The sequence below is a fragment of the Kryptolebias marmoratus genome, linkage group LG1, assembly GCF_001649575.2.
Source record: "Kryptolebias marmoratus isolate JLee-2015 linkage group LG1, ASM164957v2, whole genome shotgun sequence".
Lineage (NCBI taxonomy): Eukaryota > Metazoa > Chordata > Actinopteri > Cyprinodontiformes > Rivulidae > Kryptolebias > Kryptolebias marmoratus.
Window position 1 is genome coordinate 10,526,401 of NC_051430.1, and position 24,959 is coordinate 10,551,359.

Sequence of the window (24,959 nt, forward strand, 5' to 3'; positions counted from 1 at the left end):
GGCAGGAACTTTAAAATATTCAAGAACATCAACCTGAATCAACGTTCTTCATAATCTAATTTTCCTTTGTGAAAACATTTGGCTTGATGTTTTAGTTTCTGGGTCCATTATCACCACTGTAATTCAGCTATAAGTCAATATGAAGCAGAGCTGGATCTGGTTCAGCAGCTCACTGACTACGACAGTCTGTTTTAAGAGGACCCCTACTAAGACATCAGATAAATTAAAAAAAAAAAAATACAGTCAGACCGTTTGATCTATCAACACAGCAGGAAATCATCTACTACCTAAACAATCATTGTTTCCCTGCACTGTAATCCTAACCAAGTCTGATGCAGTTGAGGTCTTATTTTAGTCCTTCCCTTTAATCCTGTAGGCATTCAATTCTCAAAGTCTGTGTTGATTCCATGTCATTCAGGGTATTTTTCAGATCTGAAGATGTCTTTTACATGAGCAGTAAAACAATCAAGAAAGGAAGTCCACTTGACATCTGTTTAAGGACTTTGTGTTTTAGGGAGTCGAGGAAAAGCTGGGTGAGTATTAGTGAAAGTCATAGACTCTTTCAAGAAAAAAAAACAGAGTGCAAACATAATTAGAGCAAGGAAACAACCCTCCAGATGAAGACTATGAGCTACAAAAATGCAGACACTGGTAGAGCCAAAAATCTCCATGAGAATGTACAGTAGTAGTAGCTCAGAGAGGTGTAACTAAGTGACCCAGACAGTGTGTGAAAACGTCTGAGCTACATGAGGGTTGGAGGTCCCTAGATCTTGCTGGGACATATACTAAAAGCGGTTCAGAACAACAAAATTAGAATCCACTGAGACAAGCAGGCAGAACCTGGTCAACTAACCAGACATGATACGGGGGGTTCACAAAAAGGACAGCTGGACCTGTGCAATTGTAACAACAGAAAGAAGCATGAAGTACCAAGAGCTGCAGGAGAGATATTTCAGCACACCTAAACATTAGGGTCACTCAGGTACCACATGTGAGGTGTCTGTGGAAAAGAGCGGAGGCTTCAGATCAGCTGACTGACTGTGCTGAATCTTCAAACTCCTGGGACTCTCCCACCCTCACACTCACAATGTGGGGGTGAGACGGCTTGTACTTGGACCAATAATGACTCATGAAGCGAAAGAGGATTTTTTTTAAGTACATCGTGTAATCCCGTGTTATAAGGAAACAATACTTCCTACATGTTTCATATTGCATTTCTCACCAAGGTCTCAGGGCATTGTAGCTTAGCTGGTAAAGCGCCTGTCTCGTAAACAGGAGATCCTGGGTTCAAATCCCAGCGGTGCCTTGCTGCAGAAACTGGTGGTTAGCAACAGAAGTTCAAAATAGGATGTTGTTCTGAAGATGTGATTATGTTAGACAGATTTTCCTCTGCAAGACCTGTCTTGTAAAGTATTAAGTTGCCTCTCTCACAAGCATATTCTATTCTGATAAATGAATCTGATGAATTAAAGGCCTAATGTTCCCTGAAGCAGTGCTGTTTTTCAAGCTAGAATTTTAAACTAAAAATTATCTTTTGATGTAAAATGACTTCGTTATAGCCATTTTGGTTAAACTTTGTAAATGATGTTATGCACAATCTCGTGCAATATTGCTAAATCATTAACTGATTGCTTTTTGAAGGTTTCATGTCCATCTAGTGGGTCTTGAGATATTTTGCTAACAGACAGGCAGAGCTGACTGTGAAGGTTTTAAAAGCAGTTCTAGTGTAATCAGTTAGTGCTTGTAGCATATGCTAGGGACCACTCTCAGCTACTACCACGTTACATTTTAGCTCAATGTCTGTAAAACTGGCCGAGTTAAAGCCATGTTTGTGTTTGCTAAAGTTCCTTAGCTGTGGTGGCCATGTTGAATGCAGTGCATGCCAGAAGTTAATGAGTTGTAGATGTACATCCAAGGATTACTTTCTGAGTGTTTCAATAAAACCTGTCCCCTGGTTCAAGATATATTGCCAAAGCAACAGACAAACTAACATCCACATCAACACATACTCAGACATGGGCAAAAACATTATCACCTTCAGCTTCAGGCAATAAAAATGTAAATTTAAGAAATTCGAATGCACTGATGATATAGCGCCAAAATAACTGACATATAGATCTGCTTTAGAAACGTGTAATACAGTATATTTGTTTTACCATTGAATCCATGAGAGGTCCAGAAGTGATGGTTCCTCACTTAAAATGATATGCTCTAAATCCCAATCACCTAAATATAGCAATCACCGAAAGGACAATCACACAGTCATAAAGCAAACAACACGCCTCAGCTATCATTTCACCCTCCTCCCATTGATTGTCTGTTCCCAGTCATCAGAATCTCCTTTAAGTCCATTCCCACACACAAAACACCCTCACATCTAATCACACCATCGGTGGACAATTTGTCTCAGGCTTTCATGTGATTCTGTAATAAAAGCCAAGCAGAGTGAAACAAGGCGGAAACGGAGCTGCGGCTGATAGGACAAGCAGCACTTATCAATGATTAACTTGTAAATTACCTGCTCCCGGCTTGTTTATTTAAAGGTTCAATGAAATTTTCTATCAGTGTCTCCTGCGGTTATGATTACGCCAGCAAAATGTATTTAAGAATTCAGCGTGACACTGTGCAACTTTTCTGTCCTGATCCAGCGTTTCTTTACAAGCCTGAACTGTCTTCGATTGGATCTTTGTGGCCTCGCAGGAGGTTAGGAAAGATGGCCGACGAGTGGGAAATGAGCAGTGGCTGAGAAAGTAGAGCTTAGGTGTCACATCCGATTACCACAGGATGCGTCAACTGGGTCAAGTCATATACAGTACGTGTCTGCTGCTGCTGTATGCTGCTGCTCCCGCTGCATCGAGCCAGCAACTTCTCTCCTGGGACAAATGTACACAACAGCCTCACAAAGGTATTCTCAGATGTGGTGGGCAGACCGTTGCGTGAACCCGACTCGTCAGTGACAGAAGGGATTCAGCTAAAGCCATCTACAGTAAAAAGCCTGCCTTGTCAGATCTCTCCCTCCCTCCCTCCACACCTTCTGCGTCAGATTACAGGTGATTACACCTACACTGCACTCTCTTTGGGATGAACCTTTTGGGGAACACTTTACTTTACCGCGGTTATGTGGCTTTTTTCTCTTGGCCCACATCCCACCCATCTGCCCTAAGTTCACTAACAGTTGAGCTGAGCTATATTGGCTCTGCAGAGTCTCTCATGCCTTATGAAGCACTTCCAGTCTTTTAGCAAAGACTTTTCTTAGGCCTCTGACGAACAGCATGAAAGGGACTACCCCATTTTCCACCGTTGTGACTGAATCATTCATATTTAGGTTTTGCAAGATTAAACATACGACATGTTACTCTCAGTCAGGGTAAAAAAACTGAGTGCGACCAAAAGAGACGCCAAGGTTTTAGGGAAATGGGCACAAAACCTGCAAAGTCTTTGCTGAAAGGGCTCGTGGGGGATGAAGAGCAAACCTACATAAATACAGGCTGGATGCCTCAAATATATGTGTGCAATTTCTGTTATTCATTTTGAGTCACTCAGACTGGACTCTTCTACTGTGACTGGGTCAATTTTTTGGTGCGTTAGCTTCAATTTTCAGCGCTGAATGTCCACTTAAAAAGGCTGAAGGTGAACAGGAACTCATCTAGAAGCATGAATATTAAAGGAAGAAAGTCAGCATTTACATAACACCACCAAATCAGTGACACTGAAAAGTACTCTGTTGTTATTCATACAGAGCTCAGACTCCAATATGGATAATTTTATGTATTGATAAAAAAAATGATTCTGTTGAAACTTTTTGTGTCTGAACCTTTAAACCGATTGTCCAGATCTTTTAAAGTGGGCTTAGGTTATGAACAGTTAATATCTTACCTGATGTAGATAGCCTGACTTAGGTGTGATTTCTGTAACTCTTTTACTTTTCAAAAAAAAAATACTTTATTTAGTAGTATTCTCCCCATAGAAATACACTGAGATCTCTTTCAGTTTGACAAAAACTATTTTCTCTTTAAAATCTCTTTGTCTTCCTATGCTGCTTTTAGCTTTCAGCTAGTGTTTTGTTACTTTTAGCTTTCAGCTAGTGTTTTGTTACTTTTAGCTTTCAGCTAGTGTTTTGTTACTTTTAGCTTTCAGCTAGTGTTTTGTTACTTTTAGCATTCAGATAGTGTTTTGTTACTTTTAGCTTTCAGCTAGTGTTCTGCTTCTTAACTGAATTTCAGCTTCTTAAACACATTTCCCCAAAGTCATTCAGCACACAGTGTTCATACTGCATTTTCACAGAAATACTGTTTTTTTAGTTGTAGTTTGATTTATTCTGTACATTATTTGCACACCTTTACAAAATACTCCCATCTGGTCTATTTTAACATTAACAGCTGATTTGTTGATTGGTCTTGTGTGAAGAGATCTGGTATCAGAGTGAAACCTGTACTTCCCTTTGCTTTTTGTTCAAACAGGAAATATGCCTCAAACACAGAAAACCTCTGCAGCTATGTTTAGAAAACCTCTTCAAGTGTCTCGAGTTTATAAACTGTTTATAGATCGAAGTTGAACTTCTGACGTGAGCAGCGCAAGCAGCTGCACAGGACCCCAGATAAATAACCTTAACTCTGTCAAATATAAAATGGTGTGACTCCAGATTTGAATGATTGAAGGGGGGCTTAGTTGCGTTATAATGTTCTTTTCTCTCAGTGTGAGGGGAAAAACAAGGGTGTTTTTAAGCTTTAGAAGCTTTGGGAACAGGTTTCTAAAGGCTTGAAAGACATGGCCATTTATCAGGCTGTGACGCTCTAACAAAGGTTGAGTGGCAGTATAGAAACTGTAGCGTTCACCGGTTTAAAGGCTTGACCTGTAATCAAGACAAGCCAGAACAGCTCACTTTCTGCTTCATACCCATATCTGTTCTAAATGCATCCTGTAAAGTGGAAGTGCCCATTGTCAAAAACGATCTGTACTTACCACATGCACTCATATTGTGGAGGGCTTATGGCGGAGTTTTGCTGCTGAAAACTAAAATTATAAGAATCCACATCCATTTACATACCACACCAGTTTGTATATATTATGTGCTATATTCCATGTAAGGCAGCAGGAAGAGCAAATCACAGCTGATTCTGCAGTAAAACACTCAGACTTCAGGGGCTCTTACACTCAAGCTAAACAACTGGTCAGTCCTTGTTATCGCCTGCTGCCATGACGGGTGGACAATGATGCAATTGCTTTTATGTGTGTGTCTCTGTGTGTGTGTGTTTGTCTGTCTATTAGAAAAATATCTCATCCACTATGAAACAAATTTTAATGAAAGGAATCACTGGATGTACAACTACAACTGATCAACCTTTGGAGCCAACCTAATCCAAGATGGCCACCACAGGTAACTAATCTTAGCAAACAGAAAACAAGGTGTAACTCAGGGTATTTTGTAAATATTGAGCTAAAATTTAGAGTGGTCAGAGCTGAGACTCATTGCCATCACATACTTTATGTGCTAACAGAACGCTGTAATCTTTGTTTAAATCTTTGGCATCAGCTATATGAGTCAGCCTTGCTTGTCCGTTAGCAAAATATCTCATAAAACACTGGACAGATTTCAATAAAAGTCTCAGAAAGGAGTCACTGGATGTCATTCTATGACTGATTAACTTGTGGAGTTCACCTAATTTAAGATGGCCATCACAGCTCAACAACCACGGCAAACACAAACAAACATGGCTGTAACTGTCAAATTTACAATTATTAGGCTGAAATTTGGTGTGAAATAAGCTGAGAGCCATCCCCAACACATCCTTTGAGCACTAGTAAATTACACCAGATGTTTTTTTTTACTTTGGAATGCAAGGCAGAAGGTGATGTGCATTCCTTCAAGGAATATGCATCTCTCTGTGCTTCTTGAACTTCATTTTACAAATAGTACCCCTTTGAAATCCAAAATGACAGGAAGAGACCTTTAATTGCTCCTAATCATGTGTCTAATTGCCAATTACCATCCTAATGAAATATCACTACTATTCCCATTGTGCGTTACATGCCAAACACACTTTGAATTGTTTAATTAAGATGAGTCTGTTTCCATGGAGATCTGGGGGGGGGTGTCTGCACAACTGTCCATTTGGCTTGCGTGAAGATGAAAATGACTCCAACTGGCACCTTTGTTCTTACAGGATCACTGTGACCTGTGTGTGACCTTTGATCCCAAGTCTGAGTTTGGTTTATCATTTCACCCAGACCCGCCCAGAACACATTTTACAACATGATCACTGTGATAATTTAACATCATTAGCCCCTCAGGTGTGCTTAAAGGCATTATTCTCCAATCAGCCAAACCGATTCTGAGTTAAAAAGCACTGAGGTAACGCCAGATTGGAAATAATCAGATCATCAATGAGCTTTTGTCTTCATTAGAGTCACTAAAGCCAAACAGAACAGTCAACCTGGCCTTTCCTTTCTTTTGGACTTTAATGTGAGCCGTGGGGATGTGTTTATTTGTCTCGTGCTGTCTGCTTCTGTTCTGGTTTCACGAACAGTGACTCTGAAGACGGCGCAGCAAATGCAAAACTGGGCTCCTAATAGGTTCGGGTTCTTCCTCCCCCTGTTTTGCATCCGAATCTAAAGCTGTGAGGCACCAGAGGACACTCTTCCATGCATATTTGCAGAGCAATGTGTTGATGCAAAACATCAGAGTCAAACAACTCATATTTATGTATGCAGTCTGACAGAAAAACGGGATGATTTTCCTGAAGTAAACTTGATTCAGTGGCTCTTTGTGTGTAATCCCAGCAGCGTTTGGCTCAGTTTCTACCTTCAGGGGAGGTGTAAAACTACTGAGCAAGAGTGTACAGAAACATGGGGGAGGATCGTCTGTAGAAGTCATGACAGATGTAGGGTCTCAGGGTCAAAGGTCGGGTAAATTACGCCTGCTTTATTTTCGGTCTGAATTAATTTTCTGGTTTCGTTCTGCAGATAATCACAGGGTGGTTAATCTGGGATTTGGACTTTGTCTTTACTCCAACCCGAAATGTTATTCTTTGTGTTAAACTTACAGCTCATTGCATCATTCTCTCGGGGCTCTGAAATGGTTTTTTTTTTTTTTTTTTTTGTGGCTACAAGCCGTCTCCGCGTCTGTTGGCGCGTCTCGTGCGTAAATCTGAAGCCTTTACCCATTGACTGCAAAAATCTGCGTCCGCTCTCAAAAGCAAAAGCTCACCTGTCCACGCTGATCACGCACAGGGTCATGATCGAGGCGGTGCAGCACATTACATCCATGCCGATGAAGATGTTGCAGAACAAGTCCCCGAAGAGCCACTTGCCCCCGGTGAGGTCCGTCACAATGACGAACGGCATCACAACTATGGCCACCGACAGGTCGGCCACCGCCAGGGACACCAGCAGGTAGTTCGAAGGCTGCCGAAGTTTTTTCACCACGCACACGGCGATCACGACCAGCGTGTTGCCCATCACTGTCACCGCCGTGATGACCGCCAGCATCACCCCGATGATGATCTTCTCCGGCCGCCCGAAGTCCTGCAGCTGCTCGCCGCACGACCCGTTCCACGCGGCCGTGGGGCTCGTTGTGACGAGCACGCTGTTGTACAGCTGCAAAGTGCCATTGAGAACTTCGGAAACGAGATCCTCCTTCTTGCTTAAAGTGGACTCAATCCCCGAGCTATTGAACATCACGACAGGGAGGTTTTCCCGAGCGGGGTGCAAGGAGGGACGCCTCGCCAGCGCGCTCCACTTACGCGCATATTTGGCTGCGTGGACCCAGCTCTCGGTCACTGGCCGGCGGTGTTCCAGCTGAGCCTCATCGGAGCCGCCGACGAGTCCGTTGGACTTCTGCTTCTGAGCGCTCCGCGTCTCAAGAGGTGCTACGCGCGCGCACGCGGCCCATCACTCCAGAGAAATGCGCCCCAATGATGAAAAGTTGGGAAAAAAAATAACAATCCAAAACAAGAGCTTCTTCTGAGAGACTAAAGCCTCTCAGCGCATCGCTACACCAATCTTGGAGCGTGTGTGAGGAGAGTTGCGCTGCGCAAACCGCACCTCTCCATGTGACGCACCCGTTAGAGCGCACAGACAGCCACTCACAGCTGCGGTTTGGAGCGGAGCTGCGAATAATCTGTGCCTGTTTGGTTTTTTGGCGTATTTTGCCACATGGACTTCTCTCTGTGCGTTTGTTAGTAGAAATAAAAGCTTTCCTTGTAAGTCTTAATAACGGAATCTAAAAACAAATTCATTAATTAATAAAATCTATATTTTCTTCTCATTGCGTCCAGAACAAACCCAAGCATTCATCTGAATGCATGCAAACGCATCTCTGTCTTTTATGGCTAAAAAGCACACAGAGAGGAAGGTTTTCTTTGAATTTAAGGACCTCATGAGAATGCATGTCGCCCTCAGCCTTTCGTGCCAGAGTTTTAATCTGAAATAATCTTATAATAAGCAGGAATGGAGTAAAATTCGTTTTGGTTCAACTTTTTAAATGGCACTATCGGGGATGTCTCGCGGAACATGTTAGCTCTTGGAGTAGGTGTGATGAGTCCCACCTACTACCACACCAAAATGTAGCTCAATATGTCTAAAACTGACAGAGTTGTAGACATTTTTTGTGTTTTCTAAGATCAGTCAGCTGTGGTGGTCATCTTAAATTGGGTTGACTCCAAACATTAATGAGTTCTAGATGTACACCAAGTGATTGCTTTCTGCAAGTTCCACTAAAATCTGTTCAGTGGTTCATGAAATATTTTGCTAACAGACAGACTGCGTTGACCCTAAGTTTTGAGAAAAAAATATATTGCGCTGTGTAGCACTCAGGATATGTGTTAGGGATGACTCTCAGCTACTAACACACCAAGTTTGAAATCCATATCTGTAAAGGTGTGTTTAATAACTTCAGTTGGCTTTGGCGGCCATGTTGAATAGGATTAATTTCAAAAGTAAATCAGTTGTATATATATATATATATATATATATATATATATATATATATATATATATATATATATATATATATATATATATATACATATATATCCAGTGATGACATGAGAGTTTCATTCAGATCCATCCACTGGTTCATAAGATATTTTGCTAACAGCACAGACAAACAAACCCACAGAATCCATTAATTCCCGCATTGCTCTTCTTTTTGGAGAAAAGAAAAGATCAGTTGCCTATTTGGTGTTTTGGCAAAACTAACTTACAGCTGAAAAATTAAACCAGTTGGGGTTTTTTTTAAATTGATGCTTTTTTTTTCTTTTTTAGCTGAATTCAAGCACTTAGAGCACATCAGAAGAGGAAGTCCACAGCGAGGACATTTGGGGGGAAACGTTCCCAAGACTTGAACAGCTTGCATCAGCATCCAAAAGCAGAAACAGCCGTGGTGTGTGTGTGTGTGTGTGTGTGTGTGTGTGTGTGTGTGTGCGTGTGTTTTTTTTCAACCCCCCACCCCCCCTCCTGGCTGTGGAATGGACGGTGCTGTTTCCCACAAATTGTCACAGCTGTCCCTCCTCCTCCTCCTCCTCCACCACAGCCTTGGCCTTTTCCTCTCCATTACCCACTGCTCCCGTGTGACTGACAGGTCAGCGATGATTGTCACATCGGATTAACGCCGGTGACCGCCGGGCAGTTTCCTCTGGACCTCGTGCTGTCAGGGAAATTTGGCCAATTCACGCTGAAGATGTTACCGACGTGTGGCCGCCAGAAGAGAGACGGGGTCCGGCTTCCCAGAGCGGAAGGCCCTCAGAGGGGAGCTCCTGGCGCTTGTGCTAAACAACCTGTCACTGTGTTATAATGTCTCTCTCAGCCCCGCTGGGGAATTGGTTTCTTTTAAAGGGGGCTTTAAATGGGAATGGATCACAGCTGATAATGAGAAACAGGAAAGAAAAAAAAACAAAGCACAGCTCTCGTTTTACATTGTGTGCTCAAACGAAGATGGCTGCTTGTCTCGTCCTGACGCTCGCCCAGTTCTGGCTTCCCCCAAGAAGCCACTTCAAAAGAAAGCTTTGCCTGGTAGGCCTGCAGTTACTCATCCATGTTCTCCAGCTGTGTGCATGGCTAAATCTGTGGCGCTTCCGGGCATCGAGCTGGAATCTGTTCCGACTCTGGCGTTTTTGGATTGGTTAGGAGTCAGCTCTGAGTCCACCGTTCCACCGAAACACGCAGTCATTCTGAAAAAGTTGGTAAGAAATTCTACCCGTTTTGGGAGGACGGGGGGGGAAAAATAGGTTATTTTGATTTTGATGGCAACACATCTCAAAGATTACCTCTGTGAAACATCCCACTTTCTTTTGCCAACAGTCTGGAAACATCCAGGACCTGAGGAGAGCAGCTACTGGAGCTTTTGGAGGGAACGTTGTCCCATTCTGGTCCGACGGAGGATTCGAGCTGTTCAGCAGTGCTGGCTCTTTGCTCGATTTTTCGTTTCTTGATGTACCAAATGTTTGAATTTGGTAAGATGTCTGGACTGCAGGCGGGTCAGTTCAGCTGTAACGGATGCAGTCTGAGGTTTGCACTGTCTTGCTGAAATATGCGAGGCCTTCTGTGACAGAGCTGTAGCCTGCATGCTGTGGACGGTTTAAACATTTGATATGTTTTATATTTGCAAATCGCGACGTTCTGTTTTTATCCCAATTGGGATGCTGCGTAAAGACGAAGGTCCTCCTTCCTTTAAAACCGCGGTGGGGCTGAGCGTGTACTTTGATCCAATTACAGGAGCAGACCCGAAAATGCAAACCTTGTTTTGCTGATGAATTCCCCCGAGGCCTGTTTAGGCGCAGTGTCCCTGTCCAATAATCAGCTCCCATGTGGCCACGTGTGACTTTCGCTGGATGTTCTCTGTGAAAATAATAAAAAATCTATAAATTTAAAGGCCTGTTGTACCTTAAGGGAACATGTAACGCCCAATGCCTTCCATGTCAGCGTTTTAAAGTAAAGGCATCTCGTGATTAAACGGGGCCAACTTTGTAAATGAGATATTGTGAGCTCTTCTGAGATGTTTTAGTGCTTAGATGCTTTTGTTTTGTTTTGTTTTTTTTCTCAATATCTGTAAAACTGACTGTGTTATAGCCGTTTTTTTGTGTTGGCTAATATCAGTTAGCTGTGGTGGTGGCCATCTTGAATTATGTCAACTCCAAAAGGTAATCAGTTGTAAATGTACTTACAAAGATTACTTCCTGAGAGTTTCATGAAAATCTATCCAGTGGTTCATGAGATATTTTGCTAACAGACAAACAGAGTCGACTTCAATAGTTAATGGCAAAGTTTTAGGCAAACAGATGTTGCAGGAGAAGTTAACGCTTGGGATTATATGTTGTGTATGGCTCTCAGCTTCTGACACTCTAAATTTTACTTCAAAATCTGAGCTATAACCGCGTGTGTGTTCGCTACGGTTGCTTAGCTGCGGCAGCCATTGTGAATGGGGTTGGCTTCAAAAGGTAATCAGTTGGAGATGTACACCCGAGCACTTACGTCCCGGGTGTTTCATTAACATTCAGCCGCTGGTGTGTGAGATATTTTGCTAAAAGACACTCGGACACAGGCATAAAAACAAACCCAAACAATGATTATTAACAGCAACATGTTGTCTCGCAGCAGTAAAACAACAGCTAAACCCCCCAAAGTGTCACGTATTTCCAGGACCCGGCCTGCTCCTCGTCCCATGGGACGTGTGGAGCGCGGCTGAAGGCGCAGACAGGTGGAGGCCGTTCGCCATGGAGGGCCAGGAGTGGAACAGGACGAGTTCATCTCGGTTCCTTGGCAGCAGCAACGAACGTGACCCCAGAGCAGCAGCTTGGCAACAGAACAGCTCGTTTCATCACGACGGCAAAACGCAAGCGAGGAGAGAAAAAACACACATGACCATAGAACAGGAGCGGGGGGGGATAAAACATAAAAAAATCTCTAAGAGAAAAGAAAAAACAACAACAACAAAAAAAAACAATGCCCAGGATAAAAAGATGAAGCACCAAACTGCAAAGTCACAATGAGTCACTCAAAAGATCTCAAGCTTTGTGTTTTTCTTTTCCTTCTTCTTTTATTTATCTGTTTAATTTTAGAAAGACTTTCATTCCGTTTATTAGTCGGTGTTGGACTGGAGACGGTTTCTGTTCTCTGGTCTTCATCTCTTTCTGAGCCGCCACGTTTTCCAGCTTATCTCAGCAGCCACGGCTGGCAGGAAGTTTGTCTGCTGTCCAATAAAAAAATAAAAAATTTTAAAAAACAGCTCAAAGGTTTTGACTTGGAAAATCTTTATTGACTGCAATATGTTCTTTGTGTTTTTGTGTAGCTGTGTGTGTTTATTTACTTGCGGTATTAGCAAAATATCTCAGATTTTAACAAAACTCTCAAGAAGTAACCACTGGGTGCACATCTGGTTAACTTTTGGAGTTGACTCCAGTCAAGTTGGTCACCAAAGCTAAAGCAATCTTAAAAAACACAAAAAAAGGCTACAACTCAGTCAGTTTTACGGATTTTGAGCAAACATTTGGTGGGGCAGTAGCTGACAGACGTTCCCAACATGGACTCCATTTGCTAAGCGATCGCATGAGGTTCTTGTTTAAAATTTTGCCGTCAATTGTTTTAATCAACCATCTGTCTGTTTGCAAAATATCTCTTGAACCTCTGAATGGATTTCAATGAAATTATCAGAAAGTAATTTATAGATGCACGTCTGCAGGTGATTAAGATCTGAAGTCAACCTAATTCAAGATGGCCGCCACAGCTAATTGAACTTAGGAAATACAAAACTGGCTGTAACTCAGCTAGTTTTACAGAGAGTGAGATGAAAGTTGGCGTGGTAGAAGCTGAGCATTATCCCCAATACTTACTTCGAGCGCTATGCATTGGGAAATATTTTGCATAAAACTTGTTAATAGAAGTTGGCATAAACTCTGACCGACTGTTAGCAAAATACCTTGTGAACCGCTGGACAGATGTTAGTCAAATTCTCAGAAAGCAATCACTGGCTGTACATTTAAAACTCATGAACATTTGGAGTCTGCACAGTTCAAGATGGCTGCCACAGCTGACGGACCTTAGCAAACATAAAACTGGCTATAACACAATCAGTTTGACAGATATTGAGCTAAGGTTTGGCGTTGCCATCACTGAGCATCATTCCCAGCTCGTACTTTGTGCGCGGTTTTTTACGATGTCGTAACATCGTTGACAAGGTTTGACCAAAATGGGCATTGCTTCAAGTAGTGCTTGGCTTTTCATTTTATTTCAACTCATCTGACTAATTTATTTTTCTGTCCCATGTATGGATGCGATGTGAGCGAGAATGCACCCACAGCTGCAGAGTGGCTTGAACTGGGACTCAATTCAAAGAAGTTAATGTTGTGGTTTTTTAAAGACATTTTCATCTTAGATCAATGCAAAAACAAAAACAAAAAAAGTCATTAAAATGTTGCCAGAATTTAATAACTGAATTGGCCTTCCTCTGGAGAGAACGTTTTTATTGTTTAAGCTCCGGATGATCCTTTATAAACACGAGCTGCAGAATCTCCTCCGTCAGCGAATAAACTATCGCTGCTGTCAGATTTGCTAGATTCTTTCGCTGGTTTGGCCTGAAGGGAGAAGTGCTCACAGGGCAAGCATTTATGATATTTATAGAAGTACGCTGCAGTTGCTTCGACACAAACCGCGTTACATCTTTTGGCACTTTGACTTTGTGCTGTTTAGCTGTAGCGTCCGAGGTGTAACTGTCTAAATATAGGAGCCAGAGGTGAGTTTACTTTCTGGCACAGCGACTAATTTATTCTTGCCGAGAGCAGGTGCAAGCACCGAGTCATCACCTCGAAACCTCTGGGAGCACTTCTGTGATTAGTTCAAATAAGTGCAAGATTAATTGCCAAAATTTCTGACCAGTGACCTGAAAACCAAACCGCTGAGGGGTTTCATAGTTTAGTATCCCTGTGCTCACTTCACCTTCATCATTATTATTATTTTTTTTTCTTCATAACAAAAAGACACAGAACTATATGAATGTAAGAAGTTAGTTAACTGGCCCAACTCAACGGCTGCAAGAAATTATAGTTCAAATGGCTTTCTGCTATTACAAATTAAAACTCAGGAAATCATTTTATTAGTTTTATTTCACAAAATCTTATTGTCTGTAAATTACCTTAACAGTATAACGATTTTCTTTTCTTTTTTTATTATTATTTTTGTTTTCTGACTTTAAGGGAGTTGCGACCTGTCCTGGGTGTCATCCGCCTTTCGCACAGTGACTGCTGGGGGGCATTGCTTCGGTACAATCAAGAAATAATCCCCAGTGTTGCCGGATGTTGACCACCAGAGGGCGACACCACAACCTTCCCGTCTTATTTCAGAGCGGCAGTATTGATTGATAGGTTCTGTTAACCAATGACTGGCTGCAGATTGAGTTGACTGTCCAATAGGAATACAGGAGAGCAGACGTAGTTTATCAGCTCCGTCCGGAATGATCCAGTTCTGGTTGGTCACCTGCTGACGAAAATTTCGACAAATTTCCAATTAACAGGTGCGTTTTCATACTGTAAAAATGAGCACGGTTTTATTATTTGTTAAAAACTTGAAATATGGAGCTGAGGTTTTGGAAGTATTTCTGCCCGGTGTATTTATAGGCGTTCACCGGCGTTGGGCGTTTTCTCCATTAGCTAAGCTAGCAGCTGTTTTATCCCGCTTTAAAACTTTACATAGTTTTGTTAAATAATTATCGTGTAATACAAGTTATTTTATTGGCAAATTCGTTTCTGCTAACTTACAAATGCACACCAAGCAAATGTAATTTTTACTTATATTTTAATATAACATACACATCACACAGGAAAGTGTGGCGCCATTATTTCTGGGCAATGATTGTTAACAGAACATGTAACCAAAGCTAGCTTTCTGTCAATTTCTCTTTTTCCTTGGTGTTTCCTCTTTTACAAAAGCAATAGGTTACGTCGTGATTTTATAAATATAAATTTACATGCCGGTGAATGCGTGAATCGCGCTGTCTTGGCGCGCATGCGCCAGCGGGTCCGGGTCAGAGGTCAATCGATCAATCAAAGTGTGCTGCCGCCGCCGCTTATGATAAACAGTAAATGTTAGTTGGCTCCTGCTTGTTTCTTAGTTATGATTTAATATAAATTTTACCACAACTGGTAGCCATTATTGAAGAGTTATCGGAGCAAAGAGACGTGATGAGTTTTTTTTTAATAATATTATTTTATTTGTTTGGGAACATATGCATACAATGTGGCATGTGTCTGTTTAATCTAATAATTTTGGATAATGTACAGGCATATCTAGCAATGAAACACAAAAATAAAACTTTTATTGCAAAACTGAACAACCTGGTAAGTTTTTTCCCCTTAAAAATAGTAAAATATTAAAACACTACACCGTTAAAAACAGTAAGCATCCCAGAAAGATGATAATTAATAGATGAACAACGTCTTTACTAAAAAAAAACAACTGAACCATAGTACCTGGTTGTGGTCTGGATTTCACAATTGAATTGCTTGCTTTCTGGCACCAAGGTATCGTGTTCAAGACGAAGCTTTTCTGCTTGAAGAGGTTTGTGGAAGTCATTTCACTGCCATCAAATTTATTCTCATTATCTGAAAGCTTTGTTTTGACCGTAATGGCAAGAAAACATGTAACAACCATGTACGATCAGATCAGTAAAAAACAGAGGAAGGAATGGATTGTGATCCTATCACTTTTAACAGTTTATATTGTGACAAATATTACAAATCAGCTAATGTCATAAATTCTGTTTTGCTGTGTGTCGTCTGACATTTACAGGCAACATTTACCTAACAAATCCACAGTAAGTGTTTAAACATGTTTATCAACTGCAGTATCTTAAAGAGCTTTGGAAACTAAAAATAGTCATTTGCTATTTCTTAGTATCATCTCAGTCCATCCCGTGTAGGGTTAGCACAATGAAGAACGTCGCTGCTTCTGCTTGTAGATAAAAGATCTTGTGTCATAAACTGTGTATATAGTAAACTGGACACAGGAACATGATGAGAAAGTAAATCCAATTGAGTGTCACCTAGTAGGCTGGCTGCAGTACAGGTTTCTGTAAACACGTAGGACATTTGGCTCATGGGGGGGGGAGTCCACCTCATATAATTATTTTCAGGTTTTGACTTATGTTGATTGACATAGTTCTTACCTTGCTGCTCTATGGTATGTAATTTGATTTTCCCCCCAACACATTAAGGTGTAATTAGTCATTTGATGTTTTAAAGACATCATGCTTGTGTGTGGGTAAGTAGAAGTGACTTTAAGCCCCACATCTTGAGTGCATTACGTAGTCACAAAAAATACACTGTGATAGTACTCATGAATAGGAGGATATTGTTACCTAATATTTGTGCAACGTAAGAAGATATAGACACATGGTCTATCTTTACATACAGTCTTTGCAAGCAATTCTGCACTCTGTGCTAATTTTGGTGCAAGAGTTAAAAAAAAACTTAACAATGAGTAATTTTATGCTCCTCATTCCTAACATTTTTTTGAACAATTTTCACTGTCAGTATCATGAATGGCTAAAATAGACAGGCAATCTCACTGTCAAAATCCCCATAGACAAGCCTTAAACAGCTGCACTGGGACTTTGGATATATCAGCATGTAAAATGATGCTCAGGAAGAAAGGTGATTCAAACCTGAAGTTTGCTGCTCTACATATGAGTACACAATAATGTGCTTAAGGGGACAAAGCAAATCCAGGTGCTGAAAAATGCATACAATTTAGAAACTTGCTAGATTAATTGCTGCTTGCTTTTAAAAATTCTAGCAGGAGCAGTTTCTTTTTGATGGCTACATAATTTGTGGATGTTTTGGGATCATGGATGCGTGTGCAGTTTTTATAAACAGTAGAAGCAGGCTTGCAGAGGGATTGAGAGTGAAATAGAAACCTGCAGGTTTACAAAAATTATCCAAGTTTTTACAGTTTTGTTATAAAGTGTGTAGCTTAATTTTGTGTCTCATTAAAATATCTATATATTTATCTGAAATACATTATCATTTATTTTAGTTCAGGTTTTTAGTTGCTTTTAAGGAAATTCAGGTTGTGAAAAATAAAATAATAAAATCAGGTTTCTGTACCAATTACTACATGAAATGGAATGAAGACTGCAGACATTAGTTGCTTAAATGTTTACAGTTTGTTTTCTGTGTATGGTGAAATTGTGGCAGTTTATTTACTTTCCCAGATTTTGCTACAAAAGTCCCCCCTCCAAACAGCTGACCTGTTTCAAATTCATTACAGGCTGAAGAAATGGATCCAAGCAAGCCCCCAGACCTCAGTGACTTGACGAGCGTTCATTGGCCAGGACGTGGAAGAAGACTGCAGCCTGAGTTGGCCGTAGGACTTAGTAGAGGGTTGCTGCTCACTACAGAAGGGCCTGGTATAGGACGAGCCAGGGGTTTCCTCACTCCTGGTGATAATTTCCAAGGACAAGCAGTACCTTTAGCCCCTGCTGAACCTGTGGTTGCCCGAGGTCGAGGGCTGTTGGTGCAGCCTGATGACCTAGGAGTCCGCCGAGCCAGTGGACTCGCCTTCCCAGCAACCCGACCAAAGTTGGGGGTGTCAAGAGGTGCCGTTCTGGAAGCACAACATGAGCCTAAGCCTTCATTTAAAATGACGCCGCCTGTCTCAGCAGGAGATGCTTCAACTTTGCTAGAAAAAGAGGTGGGAACCAGAAGCATTTCTAAATTCATGAACAATTTGCATGTTTTATTGTTTTCCTTTATATAAGAAATCCTGAGGTTTATATTCTTTTACAGGTTAGCATGGAAACTCATGGTCAAGGATCAACACTGGTCTCAATGTTTAGGGGAATGGGCATTGAGTCCATGACCTCTTGCAGAAGAGGAAATCAAACTTTGGGTCTGTATTTAAAACTTCCTATAAAATAAAAACAAGAGTTAAGAGTTTTCCCATACAAAGCAGTTCCTTTAGTTTGGAAAAAAAGCTCTGATCGTGACGTCTAAGTCTTAAAGGTATCCTAAAATCTTGTTACCTATCTTAAACTTGCAGATATGTTCCAAAGTACATCATAGTTGTTGTCCATTTCTCCTTTGTTAGGAAAAATCTTTGCACATAGCTGTATTTCAGATGGGTGGTTGGCTAGAGTAGCATTGTAAGCTTATTCAAATAAAGTACAGATTTGGGCTTTTATCTGTTTTTCACCTTATCACTGTTTCCCATTGCTATCTAGCATGTAGGTTGATAAGTCTGCATTTATGAAAAAAAGCAGACGTACTAATATTTACATGTTGTGACAGATATCCAAATTTCCATCTGCTAACAGTGATGATGTGCATGTGTTTAAGAGCCTTAATGCAAGTGTGTAATGTTTGTACGTGCAAGGTGTCGAAGGCTTTTACACATCTGAGCTCTTCTAATTACATACTTACGCAAGTTTAGTTGACGTGTACAGAGATAAGTGTATAATAATAAATATTTTACATTCTCCTACAGGAAGAGGGGCTGGTGGAGATGCAGCTGAGCTGAAATTGCAAGGTGGCCTTCTGGGTGTCACCAGGTCCCCAGAGAGTGTTGGGCCGAGCAAAGACACGATGGGCAGAGGAAGCGGGTAGGCCAGAGAAACAACATGATTAGTGTTTTCACTAACAGGCTCTGCCACAGCAGCAAAATTACCTGTTTTACATAGACTGAAAGTATGAAGCGTTAGGTTTGTTGTCTTCAGATTTTCTGAGAGCATTTATTGAGTTTAAGGGTGTGAGGAACAGCTTTTACTTTAGATTTAGTTGATAAGTTGTGAGAACATACAGTTTTTTTTTAAATGTTGCACAGGTCTCTCAGTTCAGCAAACAGTAGCCCATTCAGGCTATGGTTCTGCAACATGACTGTAAAGACATTTCTCTTTAAAATCACATCTGGTCATTCACAGATGAACCAGTCAAGCTGATCAAGTTCTTCTACAATGTGTGCTTACACAAACAAAGCAGGCATTGCAAAAACAGCAGAGTGACAGTGGTGGCATCGGTTCAAACAAAGTACTGCAGCCTCAACTTTTACATGTTTACAAAATTTGCTTTGACTACCACCAGTGTTTACTTGGAGGCATTACAGTGGTGCGTCAGCTTTTGTCCCCCCTGTTGCCTCGGTCATTTTACACATAATGAGAAGCTGTTTCAGGTCTGGCATCAGTGTGTGTATGTGGGGGTGTTTGTGTTGGGGTGTAAGAAGCTAATGAAACAGTAAACACTGAAATGTTTAAGTTAGATATTTACAGAAAGTAAGATGCGTTATTCCTCATTATGGCTATTTTCAGACTTTCCTTTTAACTTATTTACATACATGTCTTGTTTCCAGATTACCTTTTGCAAATATTTGGTAAATAAAATTAAATTAAAACACTTATTATTGTGCAAATACAATATTTTCTTCATCTTGGATGGGGACATCCTGATTTTTTTTTGTCCCTGATACTGATCCGAGCCATGTAAGATAAGGTATTTGCAGAGACCAAATCTCAATCCAATACTTACATTTTTTACAGCACAAACTTGCAGATTACTTACAATAAGTACATTAGTTCTGCAGTTTGGTCAAGAAAATCTGTCTTCATTTTGTTCAAGTTGGTTTTTTTTGTTTTTTGTGTTTCTTATCTACAAAAAAACATGACTTTTTCTTTTTCACTTATGCATAGCACAGCATGTAAAAATGTAAATGAAGTCTTTGTGCATTCAGCAGAGCACATTCTTGATCAAATGAGGACTCTATGCTGTGAGGTTAAGCAGTGACATTGGGATAGCATCCAAACTCCGAATGTTTGTTGTAAAGCTAGCAGGGGTCATATCTAATAACATACCCTGCAGGTGATATCTGTCACTTATGTAGTGTTTGAAGGGAATAAAGTACTGCTGCTGTAATGGCTCTAAAATGCAACAAAAACCTATTTTCCCCTGCACAGCAATCCGTTGGTCATCCAGAGCAAATATTTCAGTGACCTGTTCTGTAATCCTTTTTTGTTGTCTCATGAAAACATGCCTCTTCCCCTCAGAGTTTCCTCTAAAGTGTGCTGCTTAGCTGTTCTAGCTTAAGAGTTAGCTGGGTGACTTTGAACTTGTTTGGCTTTTAAGCAGCTCAATAAATTGTTGAGAAATACCCAAATTATGTACGTTGTAAGTAGCTACTGAACTTCTCTTGTTTTCTATTTTAAACTACTTCCAAACCAAAGACGTGTCGGCACATTACATTAAAGTTTTACGGCAGCTGTGTTGGGGCATGGTTGACTTAAAACTACAGATGGGAGGCCGATAACAGAAATTAGGACCTGAGTGTAGTTGGCTACACTGACACTGATCACTGATACCATTTGGGACCCCAATCTGATACCTGAGATTGACTCGGGACAACCCTTATCATAGACCTGCTTTTTACTTTGTCAGCATAAAACTAACGTGCAACCCAAACCATTGTCATTTAGGCACAACTTCTTGTTTGTTTAGTTACTTCATATCAGTCATAAGTCTTTTTATTACTTCTCACTGTTTTTGTTAAATTATTTTTCATGGTTGTTCTTTACATTTGTCTCTGTACAGAACTTAGAGTTGCGTTGGGCTTTAACAATGCTGTCTAATTAAAGTTGATTGAGTGGTTTATTCATTATTCTACTTTCCATGTCCAAAGTTTGTTCCCTCAGATGATGGTGGGGCTTGGAAGAGCAGCTATGCCACAGCCTGGAATGGGAAGAGGACGCGCTCTGCTTCCTCCTTTTCCTCCAGGTCAGATCAAGACTCCAACACCTGAGCCCCAAACAGCTGCACTCTCCCAGCCTCCCTCAGCAGGTAAAAAATAAAAGCTTGCAGTGATAAATATCCTAAGCAAAGACTCAGAAAATATGTTTCTCTTAGCAAACTAGGTTGTTTCTTCAAAAATGGGTTTATTTTTCTAGAATCACAGTAAATGACTCATTGATATATTCTAGCATGTATGTAACACTTTTGATTGTCCAGTCAGGTGCATTTTAATAATTTTTTATTAAAATCTGTGTGTTTGTCTGATGTAATGCAAATAATTTAAAGGCGTTTTGCCCCCTGCGCCGGTGACGGAAGATGCCTCTGGGCTTTCAGCTAGTGCCTCACCAAAGAAGGAGCTGAAAATGGAGGCAGTGTGGTAAGTATGCTTCTGTCTTGTGCTTTTATCTCTCGGTCATGACATACCAAGCTGAGATGTCGGTCATTCATCACTTTAAAGCTTTTATTTACGTTATCTGGGGTCTATTCAATCACTTCATCATGAACACCCTCAAAGAGTGTGATGTCCTGCAATTTAATTTAGCAAAGCAGCAACCTAACTCACATTACACCCATACATAGTCTGTACAAAACAAGGAAAAGGCTTCAGTCAAGCAAAGCAAATATCATATTTTCTATATACTGTCAACAAATTATTTTTTTCCTGAGTAAATAACATTTATTTATAGATCTATCAAACCTTGTCAGAGTGCCAGGGACACTTCTTATGGTTTACTAATGGTAATATGTAAATTGTCAAATGAGATTTTTGTGCATTTTCATTCTCTGTTCAGTGAACCACTTAATAAAGCTGGAAGTAAAGGAGCTCCCGTAGTGATTGGGTCAAATCACATCCCAATTCGATGCAAGAATGAAGCTGTGTACCAGTATCATGTTACATTTACGTAAGCATCATTTACTTCACTTCCAACTTGCAGCCTTTAAATCAAAAGTGGAGTTTTAAATCTGTATTTTGTCAAATTAAATGACTCAAGTGACATTTTGTGCATTGCTGAGAGTTGTAACTTGTATGTTTTTTAAATTAGTTCATTAGACTGTAATTTTTTTTATTTTTATTAATTTCTTTCTCTTTCCTTTTAGCCCAAATGTTGAATCAATGGGGATGCGTTTCGGAATGATGAAAGATCATCGTTCAACCACAGGGGAAGTGGTGGCTTTTGATGGCTCCATACTGTACCTGCCCGTGAAGCTGAAGGATGTAAGTTTTGTTGTTATTTTGTTGCTGATTAAAATGAGACGACAGACTTGAATTTGACTAACTTTTCAAAGACATGAATCCTCAGCTTATTTTAATGAGTTTAAAACTAAGATAAATAACTTCCTTAAATACAGTGAGTTTGATGATTTCTTTTCATTTTTCACAGTTACAGATGCAAAAAGGCAAAATTTATGGTTTTTGGATTGTTTGTTTGTTTGTTTTTTTCTTCTAACATTTTGATGACATGCAGGAGATTGTACTTAAGAGTTTGAGACGGACCGATAACGAGGAAATAGAAATCAAAATCCAGATGACGAAGATTTTGCCACCTAATTCTGATCTTTGTATTCCTTTCTACAATGTGGTGCTCAGAAGGTATTTCTTAAAAATAGATTTTGCATGGCTTAATAATTTTAAATTTATTGGTTTAACACTAAATGGTCCTTTAGATTTTTTTGAACTTGCTTTAACAAATTTCCAAAACTGCATTAAAAAAACAGAAAAAATGTTTCTTTAGATCCATTCAAGCTCTAATATTTAACATTTTCCCCACTGTGCTGACACAGTTTGGACTTAAAGGTTGATCAAATGATAGAATATGACCCAGTGTTGTTGTTTTTCAAGAGTAATGAAAATCATCGGACTGAAGCTGGTGGGCAGAAACCACTATGATCCAGAAACCGCAGTCATTGTTGAAAAACATCGGTTAGTGATGAGTTTTAATTCAATTTCAGGCAAACATTCCTGCTGCTGTTCCTACTAAGTTCATTTCCCTGTGTTTTGTAGGCTTCAGGTGTGGCCAGGCTATTCCACTGCTATCAAGCACACAGACGGAGGTCTGTGCATGTCTGTAGATGTGACTCACAAAATTTTACGGAACGACTCTGTGCTGGATGTCATGTAAGTTACCACAGCAAAATGAAATCATCATTCGATCAAAATCACAATTGTTGTTGGGAATTTTTAGTTTGCAACCTTCAAGTAAAACTGAGGCTTTATTTGTCACATTCCACTAACAGTGTTGTGTACTTGCTAAAACATCTTTTGTCTTTTTAATTTCTGTATGTATTGTTTCTTCATTATTATTAAAAAAGCCTGATTATCACCAGACATCAGAATGAGCTTCCTCTAGATATCTTGACAGTTTGTTGCGAGATGCTTTGAATGCAGTTCTGACACGAGTCCCCTTTTGTTCTGTTTGCCTTCTGTGTGGGCACTCATGCGTGTTTTAAACAAAGACTATACCATGAACAAGTCATTCAGAGCTGATGCATATAAATACCAGATTCTATTATAGAGTCATATTTAAAAACGGCTTTCAGGACTTTTGTTTGTATTGTACTTGTTCTTTGAGAGACCTTTGTATGCTCTTTACCATAATAGCTCTTTCCTTTGGCCACATGCTTTTAGGATGATTTGTTGGGACTCCATTGACCTAATGAGAAAGGCTCATAGTGTTTTTTTCCCCCCCCAGTTTTTCCTATGTTTAAAAGAAAGAAGACCAACATGAGTCATGACAATATTGAGTTTAAAAGAAGAAAAAATGAACTTGCGTATTCTTGTCCTTCAGGAACACGCTGTACCAACAGAGCAAGGAAAACTTCCAAGACGAATGCACCAAAGAACTGGTTGGCAGCATTGTTATCACTCGTTACAACAACCGCACATACCGCATTGATGCCATCGAGTGGAACAAGTCACCAAAGGACACTTTCACTTTGATGGACGGCACTAAAACAACCTTTTTGGAATATTACAGGTGAGACTCCTGTACGTTGTGAGCTCACCAGACCTGAGCAGGGACTCATAGGAAGTGAATTACAATGACACCAGTTGATACGTTTTTCAGATCAGCAATGAAAGGTTCGGTGGTGTGTAGGTTTTGTTTATATTTACTTTTGTTGTATGTGTTTCAACAATGTCACCAGCAAAAACTATGGGATCACAATCAAAGAGATGAACCAACCTTTACTCAAGCATCAACCAAAGGAGCGGTCTAAACCAGGAGGGAAGGTAAAATTCCTAGTCAGCATTGGTTATATCAGTATTATATTATCTTCATTATAATACACTGTGTGTATTAAAACCTCAGTACACACAGCCATGTTTCAAAGAATGAAGTCAAGGTTTTAAAAGTACACAACTCCATTGACATTCATTAATTCTTGCCACAGACTACCACTACCACCTTGTGGCTACAACAAGTTTTGCTTTCCACCACATTTTTAATTTTTAGTATCACAGAAATAATTTCCTTCTAAAATACTGACTATTTAGAATTTATGTTTCAAAACACTTGATCTAGACTAAAATATGTAGAAACATCAATTAGAAAAAGTGCATTTTTGTGTGTGTAAATCATTTCCCTCTGCAGTCTTGCCTGCAACTAAATCTTTTTTACAGAAGCTCCTGGCACGTTGTTGGACTTCACTATCAGCCAGACTAAGAAATAATAGATGTGCATTGAGTTTGTGTAAACAGTTTTAAACCAAGCTTGACTGATTTATACAATTATGTAGTGTGAAATAGATTTTAAAAAATCATAGGAAATTAAGTTGTGTTTTCTGTTCTGAGATGTTCGGCATGTTGCTGCTGAGAGCACTGATGTCAGATCTGAGATCTGTTCTTAATGAACCACACTAAAGTGGAAAAAAAAACTTAATGAATCCTTTTGAGTCAGAGGTGATGACGAGTGGTAGTGCTGGGCGATATGGAAAAAATCCTATATCACGATATACCCCAATTACGTACGTTGTCAGTTATTCTCTGAAAAATATGAAAAAATAATCTAATTTCTTACTACTTTCAAGCTTTATTTCGAAGTGACATTTAACTGAACTTCACAAATGAGATCTGCTGCATTTTAGTGCAGCAATATATATGTACCTGTTACGACGTAACAGTATCAAATGACAACAGACTCCATCATCTTCGGCCGGCTATAGTTTCACTTTTCGCAACTTTCCCCGGCTCTTTTTCAACTT

General features: G+C 40.2%; 2 protein-coding genes and 1 non-coding gene across 3 annotated transcripts in view; 2 read left to right on the forward strand and 1 right to left on the reverse strand.

Annotated features, from left to right (window-relative positions):
• Positions 1-8,036, reverse strand: part of htr7c (5-hydroxytryptamine (serotonin) receptor 7c) — a 32,302-nt gene extending 24,266 nt beyond the window's left edge. The window contains exon 1 of the mRNA XM_017414543.1: positions 7,208-8,036. Within this exon, the coding sequence (XP_017270032.1) occupies positions 7,208-7,677 (470 nt within the window). The 5' untranslated portion in view covers positions 7,678-8,036. The remainder of the gene's footprint in view (positions 1-7,207) is intronic.
• Positions 1,234-1,306, forward strand: trnat-cgu. The gene has a single exon. It is a non-coding gene; the product is annotated as a tRNA-Thr (tRNA).
• A 6,336-nt stretch (positions 8,037-14,372) lies between the features above and the next one.
• The window catches only part of piwil2 (piwi-like RNA-mediated gene silencing 2), a 22,558-nt gene continuing 11,971 nt past the window's right edge, over positions 14,373-24,959 (forward strand). Inside the window, exons 1-13 of the mRNA XM_017414513.3 lie at positions 14,373-14,503; positions 17,257-17,679; positions 17,775-17,877; positions 18,472-18,586; positions 20,650-20,807; positions 21,045-21,135; positions 21,551-21,661; positions 21,858-21,975; positions 22,226-22,350; positions 22,600-22,680; positions 22,762-22,875; positions 23,546-23,734; positions 23,904-23,988. Coding sequence (XP_017270002.1) covers positions 17,266-17,679; positions 17,775-17,877; positions 18,472-18,586; positions 20,650-20,807; positions 21,045-21,135; positions 21,551-21,661; positions 21,858-21,975; positions 22,226-22,350; positions 22,600-22,680; positions 22,762-22,875; positions 23,546-23,734; positions 23,904-23,988 — 1,704 coding nt within the window. The 5' untranslated portion in view covers positions 14,373-14,503; positions 17,257-17,265. The remainder of the gene's footprint in view (positions 14,504-17,256; positions 17,680-17,774; positions 17,878-18,471; positions 18,587-20,649; positions 20,808-21,044; positions 21,136-21,550; positions 21,662-21,857; positions 21,976-22,225; positions 22,351-22,599; positions 22,681-22,761; positions 22,876-23,545; positions 23,735-23,903; positions 23,989-24,959) is intronic.